At 35.6% G+C, this 12,113-nt stretch overlaps 1 protein-coding gene across 1 annotated transcript in view; it reads right to left on the reverse strand.

The window, feature by feature from the left end:
• Positions 1-587: 587 nt before the first annotated feature.
• Positions 588-12,113, reverse strand: part of LOC109405617 (insulin-like growth factor-binding protein complex acid labile subunit) — a 433,323-nt gene continuing 421,797 nt past the window's right edge. The window contains exon 14 of the mRNA XM_062849913.1: positions 588-3,118. Within this exon, the coding sequence (XP_062705897.1) occupies positions 2,940-3,118 (179 nt within the window). The 3' untranslated portion in view covers positions 588-2,939. The remainder of the gene's footprint in view (positions 3,119-12,113) is intronic.

The raw sequence follows: 12,113 nt of genomic DNA on the forward strand, positions 1-12,113 counted from the left end.
CGCTATGGATTCGGAAACTACTGAACCGGTCGGCTTCAAATTTTGTATGCAGGGGGGTTCGGGACCGGGGAAGGTTCTGAGCCTGGTGTGAGACCTCTCCGGTCTCTGGAACGGGGGCTCCTATACAGGTGACTTCGCTGGGGACGTCCCTATGGAGGTGCATGTCAAAAAACACTGTAGGCAGGCAGTACGACGTTTACCGGGACAGCTAGTGTATCATAAATTCAAGTGAGTGAGAGGAGACAGAGATCTGATAAACTTATACATTAACGTATAGAATACGTAAAAATAACGTATTCGTAACATATTTGAGCCTAAAGGTTATAACTATGTGCTGATGATGTTTTACATATCATCTTGAATTGAAAGAAGACAACGATACACAAATCAAGTTTAATCAACGTGATATTTACGTTGCTGTAACGTGTGGTGAGGTTGATAAGATTTTTACGTAGCTTGTTAATGACAAACATAGTTTAAACCTGATTTCAACATAAGATGTGTACAGATACAATTGAAATACTGCATTAAAACATCTTTTTCAAATTTCATTTTCAAAGATGTTTTCTGTGTTACTTGGGATACGACACATCAGATCGCAGATTTTTTGATAATCTAATGAACGGTTAGCAAGAAAATAGCCTTAGATCACATTAGAGACTAGCTGTTGTGTAGCAGAACCAACGTTCATGTGAAAAATTAAATCGTGGCTTTGTTTAATGGCCTGATAAACATTAGGTATGAACAACAGTGACGAATAGGTCTAAGTTCTCATATATGAGAACAAAATATAGACAAAACTAAAGCGATCTCATCAAATCGTACCATTTCAGATTCCTAAGGTGTAAAGTTATAGCAGGATTGGTCAACGTTGAATGGAAAAATAAGAATTTGATCGCGTAAACAGAAGATGGTGGCTGTTTTAAGGAATATTGAGCTCTAAAACTATGTAAAATAAGTGTATTTGGTATGGAAAATTTGTTTGGAGTCCACCAGAGTATCCAAAATAGCGGTCCAAAGTCCAAGATAATGGCCCAGTATTCAAGTTAGTGCCTATTTTATAGGATTTTTAATTCTTGCATTATGGGCATATTTTGTATGAAAATATGTCCAGAATTCAAAATTTGTAATCAGAAAACCCAAGCTGTGCGCTGTTTCACAAGGTCTGCAATATGACTATAGTTTGAATGGGGAGGAATGCCGGTCTTCGTCCAAAACTGGTAACCAGAAAATCATAAACGATCAAAATTCAATACGGCGACTATTTTATGTAATTTTGGGTGTAGAGTCCAAAAATGAATACCAGAACATCCAAGATGGTGTCTCAATGTTCAAGATGGCGGTTAGTTTAGTTGGGGTAGATATCCGGAGTCATAAAATGATGACCGGAAAATCTAAAATGACGTTTCAAAACTTTGCGGCTTCATGACACTTGTTTGGTTTGAGTTTTGGATCGTTGTCTTATATTTTCTGAATATTGGATGATATGCTAATATAAAATGTAACCATATTGAGTAGATTTAGCAAGCAGTTTTCATTTTGTATTTATGTCAATGTCATCAACATGTCGCTCGAGTTTTGTTGAAAGGATATTTCAAAGCACGAGAAAGGCACCATCACCGCTAGGTGGATTAATTAGGGTTTTTTATACCAGGATAACCTTCCACTAAATTATGTGGTAGTTCTACGTTCCTGCTCGGAAATTTGTCCTGATTAATATTTTTATGAACCGTTCTTTAACTTTCAAATGTTGAGTTTATTTGATTTGTACATCTAACGAATAAACCAGTATAATGTTGAAGTTCATTAAAATTAGAAAAAAGGGAACACTATGGCTCAGGAGACAACAAATAAAAAGAGACTTGGTTTGATTAATATTTCATCATCATCTTTTTTTTTCTTCGTCATGTTTTTTTTTAAACTATCGAACTCAAAGTTGGTGTTAAATCTTTCCCTACCAAGCTAAATTATACGATCAAGTTTCAGACAAAGTGGCCGACAAAAACCGCTCCATGACGAAGAGAATAAACCTGCCTATAATACCCAAAGTCACCATATGAGGAAGCGATTGTTTCAGAAGTAAAAATAAAAAAAAATTGAACAATAATTTTACTGACGCAATTAATCGTTATGTGTCCGACAAAAATATTGCTTTTTTCAACCCCGTGCTTTTTAAATGGGCGCTGGGTACCCGGGTACCCTGTTGGCCACATAAGGATTAAGGATTTTACCAGGTATTTGTACAATGTCGAAAAGCTTGTAGAGGAAACTGTTTTGAAAAAAAATATACATATACTGAAATCATAAAGTGATGAACATTATTTAAAACTTTTTCGTTCCAAGGTTTCCCAGGCTTAAGAGGGGAAAGGTCATAGTATTTCCAACCATAGAGCTGCATTGCATTCTGAGATTATGCTGCCAACATCGACATCTGGCCGCAAAACTGATCATTTTCTTTCACCCCAATGGAGACGCATGGTCCTTCGTATCGCCGCAACACAACTGACTGTACAAGATTATTCACACTTTTTCGCTTACCGTCTACGAATGAATGCTTAAATACATAAAAATCTCACATACCATATTTACAAGAAAAACCTAGCTTGCGGCCGCTTCGTTAAACGGCTTGCCTAATCCTAAAACACATCCTTGCTTTTCCTTAAAATACCACGAAGTGGAACTGCCGCCGCCGCTGCCGGGGGTAGCACTCCCGGCGTTGCCACACCCCCAGAAGTACTGCTGCCCCCATCCAGACTGCTGCTGGCCGTGATGGCACTGGATGACGTTCCGATGCCCAGTATCGATGCCGACGTCGTCGACGAGTCGTCCCCGATGATGGCCACCGTGGTGATCGTGGTGGCCCCAGATGGACCCCCTTCGGTGGAAGCGCCATCATCGGCGGCGGCGGCGGCGACGCCCGAGCTCGGCAGCTCCGTTCGTTAATCGAATCGTTCGATGACGTTGGCCGGGGGTTTGCCCGGGGGAGGTGGCGGCGGTGGGGGAATGCACATTTCATCGATGGTGCACACCCGGTCCGTGTAGGGGAACTTGAAGTTGATTTCGCTGCCGGCTGCCGTCAGGATTGAAGTTTCGGTACCGTTCTTCTCCATCATGGTGTCTGTGGATGAGATGGAATGGGGGGTAAAATTGTTGATTAGTTTTTCTTATTCGAGCGGGGCGTTAGGAGAACTGAAAGCCTACAGGCGCAGTACGTGTTGGTTCGAAGAATTATGTGCGAAAAAGCTTAAACATTACACAGCGCAACATTTTTTTTGTCTCAAGAGCAAACATATGTGCCTCTGACAGATTTTGGGCCGCTGAATCCGAATCCGATTTGCTTCAGCACGTAACAATTTTGAGCTATACCTCAATTTATAGGGTAAAATATGCGATTTTGGACTTTTTTGACTGCAAGCCATTAAGCTTGGAAATATATTTTTTAAGCAATCAAGAGGTAAATTGGTCAATTAACATCTAAATTAGCGACTCATGCGTAATATTTCGTTTTACCAAATCGAATTTGATAGTTTTAAACGATTTATATTAGTTACGATATTTCCCATACAAGTCACCCTCCAAAAGTTGCATGCAAGTTTACATACTGACATAAAATGCTTAAATCTATCAAATTTGATTTGGTAAAACCAAATATTTTGCATGAGTCGTTAATTAAGATGTTAATTGACCAATTTATCTTATGATTGTTTAAAAAAAAATATTACAATGCTCAATGACAGGCAGTCAAAAAAGCCCAAAATCGGATAATTAGCACTATAAATAGGGGTGTGGCTCAAAATTGTGACGTGCTGGAGCAAATCTGAGCCCGGATTCGAATTCAGCGGCTCAAAATCAGTCAGAGATACAAAAGTTTGCTCTTGAGACAGACCAAAAGTTAATTTTTGAAACGCTGTGCTATTGTAAAGCTTAAAGATACATTTTGCATACATCGTATACCTTATGATTTGGTGAAAAATGTTTATGAAGCTTAAGAAATTGAAACTAAGCTTCAATGACCGCCCTGTAGTTTTTCAAACTTGAAAACTCCTGGCTGGCAACAATTTCCTATCGAGCATACCCAGTCCAGAACATGAAAAAATGTCATTTTTGACTCGATATTTTTTAATTTGAATGAGATGAGATTTGGTTCATGCGTTGGATTTTGTGAATCATTTACTTTTGGCTCAACACATAACAACCTTACATTTGAACATAGCGTATAAAAAATTCCTAATTTCCTTCTTCAAAAAATTTTAGCTCGAAAACGATTTGTTGGATTGAAATGATGACTTGTAAGGTGTTTGAGTGTATTAGAGAAACTTTTAGAAAAAAAAAATACACTGAGAGTAATGTTCATCGTGGATCAATGTTATTTGTCATATGACTTCAATTTTCCAAAAACCTTACTCTTCGATTTTTTATTATTTTTCTGAAGAAAGTAGACTTTCAGCCTCATAAGTCCTGACAGTGCGAATATTCCTTGCCCGCTAAGAAACGGTCAAGTAACATGCCGACCCTGAGATGTTGTTTCCGGGAGTCTCAGGAAGGCTCGCCTCTGAACTAGTTGGCAGATACATACAAGTGAAAGAATGGGTTTCCTTTAAAAGAATAAAGAACCCACTATTTGCTTATATTATTCGAATTTTGAATGAGAAAGATAACGAAATTCCGAAAAGAAAAATCGACGAAAATTCCAAAAAAAAAGTTCCAAAATTGTCATTTCAAATCTTGAAGGAATTGCCGAAAAAGTTCCCAGAATAATTACCGATGTTTTTTTCTTAAGATGTATCGAGGATATTTTTTAAGAAATTCCAAATATTTAACAGAAGAAATTCTCGACGAAATTTTCGAAGGTCATTCAAAGGAATTGTAGAAGAAATTTGCCAATTCCAAAGGCATTACCGAGCGATTTCCAGAAAAAAATATAAATTGTTTAACCCTAGTAGAATGTAGGGGTCAATATGCCTAGCGGTTAAATAGGATGGTTAAATAACTGCAAAAAATGAATTGTGTAAAAGAAATTTTCTAGGAATCTCTTTGATAATTTAAAAAAAAAATCTTCTCTGGATTCCCATGGAATTTTTGTCAGGGGATACACTCAAAAAAAAAAAAAATCATAAAATCATCGCTCCATATCTCACAGGAGTGTCTGGTACCCCGGGACCTCGGTAGATTCTAATTGATTCCTTAAAAAATTTCTCCGAAGTTTGCTCGAGTTTCTGTCACGAATTTATCCAAGAATTCCTTCATAAACTTTTCCATGCATTCCTCCAGAATTTGCTCAATGATAGTCGTTCAAAATGGATTTCTTTTAGAATTTTTTTCACGAATTCCTTCATTACATTCTGTCCTACAAAAATGTATCCAAAAGTTCTTGAAACGTTCCACAGGATTCCTCATACATTTCTGAATAGATTCATCAAAAAAAATTCTCCAGAAAAAAAATAAAAGAACAGAATTCGTGCAGAAACGTCCGTGAAAGATCCTTCAAATTATTTTTCCAGGGATTCAGTAGGAATTTTCCCCAAATATTTTTTGTGTTTTTTTCTTCAGAAATTTTAGAAATTCATCCAGAGAAATCCCTCTCCAGAAATTCCTACAGAGGTTCCTTCAGCAGTTTCTCCAAAGATTTTTGTAGAAAATCTTCTATAGACTCCTTCCAAAGCCGATTCATGTTTTTCTTCAAAAAATATAATAAATATTTGTTTATTAAATCTTCCATTTTCTTTCAATTGTTGTAGTGTTTTTATAGAAGTATTTCCAGTAGTCCGTCCCATATTTTGCAAATGTTGGAAATCTTATAAGTTTATTGTTGGAAAATATTCGTTTTAGCTAATAATCGATCGTGTCAAAATTTGAGGTTTCGACGAAAACATACCCTATTCTACTGAAATCGAAGATTTTAAGTCTCTAATGTACCAAAAATATGCTTAAAATTGCGACATCTCCACTCGTTCTTAAGTTAATAGCGTAAAGTTAAATAGGGTAAATTTTCTTCGGGATCCAAACTCGGATCTAAAAAATATGATCAAAAATACTGATTTTTAATTTGTTTTCTATCAGGAACTCAAAAATGAGTAGAGATATCGCAATTCTGAACACATTTTAGTACTTAAGGTCATCGGTTTTGGCAAAACAGGTTATTTTTTCTTAAAAAAAAACATGATTCTTTTGTCCCATACCGCCATACCATTTTTGACAATTATCTGAAATGATCATTTTCCAACAACGAACTTATAAGATTTCCAACCTTTGCAAAAAAGGGACGACCTAATTTTGCGTTTTTTTAAATACACTTGTGCAGTGCTTTCTTCATACATTATTTTGAATATTCAGACATTTCTCCCGGTAGTATTCCTTGGATTCCTTTTGAAACCCTCAAGAATTATGTCTAATATTACTTTAGAAAATCTTACAGCGTTTTTTTAAATTCGTCCAAGAAACCTTATTCTTTCAGGAGTTTTGCTCTGTTTCTACATGTATTTACCCAGAAACTTAGAATTTGATACAAAAATAGTCCAAGGATTTTTTAATAACTCTACCAGTATTTTCTGAAAAAAAAAATATCATTTATTTTCATTAGGATGTTTTATTTTTTTTTGCCATGAATTCTTTCATAAATTCCACCAAGGTTTTCCCAAAGAGTTTTTATCCAGATATTCCTCCAGAAATTCTTCCAAAATGCCTCCAGGAATTTCTAAAAGAAGTCGACTACAGTTTTTTTCAGAAATTGCTGTCAGGATTCTCGCAGATATATCTTCTCGGATTCCTAATGAAATTTCTTCAGGAATCATTTTAAAAAAAATCTACAGAAATTACTTTTTGTAGGGATGGGTGGTCTGACTCCATTCAAATTTCAATATTTTTGTATGGACAAAAGTCTACGAGGCGAAGGAAGGGGGGTCTGAGATGACCAAAATTTTCATAAGCCAGCCCCCAACGAATTTCTACAATCTTACAAGGATTCATTTTTAAATTGCTCCTTTGGATTTGCCACCAATATCTCCTGGGACTGCTTCAAAGATTTCTCCGGGAAATTCTTTGGAAACTACAGATGGAATAACTGAAGAAGTCACAACATAAATTTATAAAGGAATCCAGGCACTGTTTTCTGAAGGTATCCCTGGAAGAGCTTTTTGACATACCTATGGAGGTTCCTAGAGGAACTTACAAAAAAAATATGTAAGAATTCTTCAAAAAATACATACTTGAAATACCTTTGGGGAGTTCTATAAAGAATGTAATGATAAACTTCTGGAGGATTTTTATAAGTAATAACGAGCGAAAATCCTTAAGTAATTTCTATAGGAAATTATAGAAAAGTTCCTGAAGAGAGATGTCTAAGAGGCACCCTTAAGGTGAGGATACCCAACAGGACCCAAGTAACATTTTAAGTTTTGTTCGGCTCTACAAGAGATCTTCATGACCAATTTTATAAAAATGATTTATACATCAAAACCTCTTGATAACCTCTTTAAGAGCATCTTCCGGCTAAGTGGACCACTCTCGGAGAGGTTTTGCAAACTGCATTAAGAGTAGCAATAAAACCGTTTTAAAACCTAATAGAAAAATTTCCCATTCTCGATTGTTATTGTTTCTTTTTTCAACAAAAACTATGACAGCTAAAGATGCAGAGAAGCTTCTTCTTTGGCACGTAAAGTTCAGGACGATACATCATTCGTTAGTAGAAGCGGACATTTAAAAGTAATATTTTAGTTGTTATTGCGTTGCTAGACTTATGCGCATTCAATTTTACCGTGAATATTGCGGTGGCAGAATCATAAAATTAATTTAAAGCGCATTAATTTTAAATAGTGAATATTATCATCTTGGAATGAAATAAATCAATTCGTTTATTTAGTAAAACTATCTCGAATCACAAGAAAACTCAGCAGAGAGAGTTTATTTATGTGAGCATGTTATGGAAATGGTGGCAAACTATCAATTCATTGCTAATTTGAGCAAAATTAAATATTTTCCATTCACGTTAGCTAATTCTTCAATATGGCGACAACCATAATCAGCAAAAAAAAACGAAAGCAAGTTTACTTTTATGATGACCGCAATAAACCTAGAAATGTCGTAGTTCTGCTTTTCCACCAACAGATGTCGTTACTAATCGAACGGATCGCCATCTGTTGAGAGTTTTAACAGTTTTATTGTGGTAATAATGATTGCCAGAATGTTTACAAATCGGAAAGTTTTGTTTACTCTTAAAATCTGTCTTTATGGATATCTTCAAGTATACTATAAAATATTTTATCAATGGTTTTCATAAAAGCAGTCATAAAACTGTGAGTTTTAATCATGCTGTAATAAAACCCTAATAAGAATCAAACAAAACTAATCAGCAATGAAATTGTTACCTGGGGAGTTTGTGAATTTACAAAACTCAATTAGCAGGAATTCTTGTACAAATTACAGACAAACGCAAAATAAGAATTCTTAGACGAAACCCTGAATAAATTTCTAAAGGAATCTCTGGAAGACTTTCTGAAGAAATCCCTAGAAGAACTTCTGAGGATTCCTGAACAGATTAGTAGACAAAATCAAGGATGTTTTCGATCATCTGGCAATCATTTGACTCATTTGTCTATAACTCAGTTGAGAAGCCTAATATTAAAATGTGATGTTCGACAAACTTGTAGATTATTATTTTTCCTACAATTATCACCAAGGACGCCATATTCTAACTTTTATATCTACGGCGTAAAAGTGTTAGTACTACCTACTCATACTAAACGATCGGATTTTTCGATCGTTTAGTATGAGTAGGTGGTACTAGCGCTCGCACGCCGCATATATGAGATTTAGGATATGGCGTCTTTGATGATAATTGTAAGAAAAACACTTATATACAAGTTTGCCGAACATCTCATTTCAATGTTATGCTTCTGAACTGAGTTATGGATAAATGAGTCAAATGATTGCCAGGTGATCGAAAACATCCTTGCCCATGGGTGAAACTACGGATGTTTTCCAGGGTACACACCTTGGTTTTGAATGATATAAGAGATAAAATATCTTAAAATAATATGTTAAATTTACTCCTAGAACATCATCATCATATCATCTTTAGTTCTTGTAAGATCTAATTAATAGCAACGAGCTATGCGTTTGATCTTGAAATATCAAAATTTGATATTGTTCAGATGTTCCAGGAATAATTTTTGGATATTATTTTCAGTTTCATTATCTCTTATATCAATCAAACCAATATCACGTTTTAATCATCAGTACTTCGCCTCCGCCCGGGTTTTCTGCACAGTGATATTTATAAATTTGCCAAGGAGTTCTTTCAGGAATTTATCTAGAGAAATACCTCTTCAGAAATAGCTTCAGAGGTACGTTCAAAAATTTCTGTAAGAATATCTGTAGAAAAATCTTCTAAGGATTCCTTTCAAAGCCACATCATTGTTTGCTTCAAATTTTTTATTTTCATATTCTTTTAATTGCTACAGCGGTATTTTAGAAATATTTCCAAGGATTCTTTAACAATTGGTCCAGTACATTCTTAACACATTCTTCTAAAAATTCAGAAATTTCTATCGGTAGTTTTCTTTGAATTTCTTTCGAAACTCTGCCAGGAATTACCTCAAGAATTTCGTTTGATATTATTTTAGAAAATCTTTCCAGAGATTTCTTCAGGAATTCCCCTGAGATTTGCAATGGAACTTCCCGCTTTCAGAAAATCCTGCAAGAATATATCCATACTTCGTAGATACCAAAAAAAATCATACAGAGATTTCTTCAGAAGTTCCGCCTTGTATTCTTACAAGCTTTTACCCGGAAATTTCCTTCACGAATTTAGAAATAATTTAGAATTTAGTCCAAAGCCAGTCCAAGGAATTTCTATAAAAACTCCGTCAAACTTTTTTAAATAGATTTGTCCAAGGATATTTGCAGACGTTTTACTAGGTGTTTCTCAAAATAATTCTTAAAAAGAATCATTGGGAAATATATTTTTTTTTTGTCTGTATTAACGAGATTTTTAACCCTTGGCTAGTTCATCTCGGCAATCATTGGGAAATAAGTTCACTGTATGTATGAGTATTTTTCGAGAATTCTCATGTAACTTTATAAGTTTTTTTTTTATTTATTTTATAAATTCCACCAAGGGTACCCAAGGAGTTTCTCCAGATATTCCTTCAGGAGTTCTTCTAAGAATGCAACTAAAGATTTCTAAAAGAATTCGACAAGAGAACTTTTCAGAAATTGTTTCAGGGATTCTTTTCGATATATCTTCACGAATTCCTTAAGAATTTTTTTCAGGATTGATAAACAAAAAAATATCTCAAGAGACTCCTTTTGAATTTGAACGATGCGTCCTCGTCAACGATTTGCCGTGGTTTGATTTTAATATTAGTAGAACACAACTCAGAACGTGTATTAGAAATATAATTTAATTTTGTTTTTCTGTTTGATCAGTCTGTACGGCAGTTTTGCCGAAGACGCAGAAATAAATAAATAAATAAAAATAATTTGAGCAAGGGATTTCTTCGATAGTTCTTCCATAGATTTTGTTCCAGAGATTTCGCTATGACTTCCTTCAAAAAATAGTTCAGGAATTCCTGCAGAAATTCATACAAGGATTCATTTTCAAAATTCCCCTTTGGTTCCGCCACCAATTTTTCCTGGGATTACTTCATATATTCAACCGGTGAATTCTTCAGAAATTACAGTAGAAATAACTGAAATTTCCTATAAAAAATATAAATAACTCCTAGATATAACGACCTCTGGAGGTTCCTAGATGAACTTCTTTAACATTTTCTGAAGGAATTTTCTACAAACAATATCTGGAGGATTCCTTTTAGAAACCCTTGAAATATATTTGAAGGAATTCCTTAAAGAATGTTACGAGAAACCTCTGGAGGAACTTTGAAAGGACTTATGAAGGAATTTACAGAGAATTTTCTTAAAAATCCAGAAAAAAGATTCCAAAAAGACACCCTCGAGGAAATTCCGAAGGAAATCCAAGTGTAACTTGTAAAAAGATTCGCAAGAACCACGTGTTATCCTCGCCGTGCTTCCTGGTTACTGGTTGCACGGTTTTCTTACTTATTTCCACCATGTTTATCTCATTTCCTAAGTGACATTTTAAGCTATGAACATCATTTGTGCACAATTTTTTGACGATGCTCCGCTGAAAGTTCATGTATTTTAAAATAAACTGTTAGAATCGAATAAACTTCTATACAAATGCTGAGAGAATAGGTTGATCAACAGTATGTAGGCTTCAAAAAGAACTAGTCATCAATAGTTTTGAAATGCCAGTATCTTCTTACTGCGTCCAAACTTTCTGGGGCGGTCTTTGGTGGGATACAGCACGAAATTGAAGCCAGATAGGAAGGCACAATTTTCGGCAAAGTTGTTCAGGACTACGAGTACGTCCAGTTGTGAAAGTCACCACCACGTGATTAGTGTACATACTTACTTCCGGTACGAAATTGGTGAAATATTGGACGAACTTCAAGACTGATAGGAAGGCAAAATTGTTCAGGACTGTGCACTACCAGGTTTCGAATTTCACCACCACGTTGTGGTAGTGTATAAAGTAACTTCAGGCACGTATTTCTTTAGACATTCTTAGGGACTACTCACAGAGTGTTCCTGAAATGACCCTTGGTCTCTAAACGTGGAAGCTAGGATCGTACCTTTCTATCTGGCTTGAATCTCGTGCTTATACCATCAAAGTCGTACCGGAAGTCACTATGCGTACTAGTGCCACGTGGTGGTGAAATTCGGAATATGCTCTTCAAGACCTACAAGTTTTCATAGTCCTGTACAACTTTGCCGAAGATCGTACCTTCTTATCTGGCTTCGATCTCATGATATATCTCACCAAAGTTGTATCGGATGTCACTATGTACACTAGCGCCACGAGGTGGTAAATTTAGAACTATGTTCTTCATGACCTGGAAGCACTCGTAGTCCTGAACAACTTTGCTGAAGATCGCACCTTACTATCTGGCTTCAAGCTCGTGCTATATCCCTCCAAAGTAGTATCGGAAGTAACTATGTACAACGAAAACTTGCACCACATGGTGGTGAATTTTGGAACTGTGCTCTTCATGACCTAGAAGTACTCGTAATGCTGAATAACTTTGCCGAAA

Source organism: Aedes albopictus, chromosome 2 (assembly GCF_035046485.1).
Source record: "Aedes albopictus strain Foshan chromosome 2, AalbF5, whole genome shotgun sequence".
NCBI classification, from domain to species: Eukaryota; Metazoa; Arthropoda; class Insecta; order Diptera; family Culicidae; genus Aedes; species Aedes albopictus.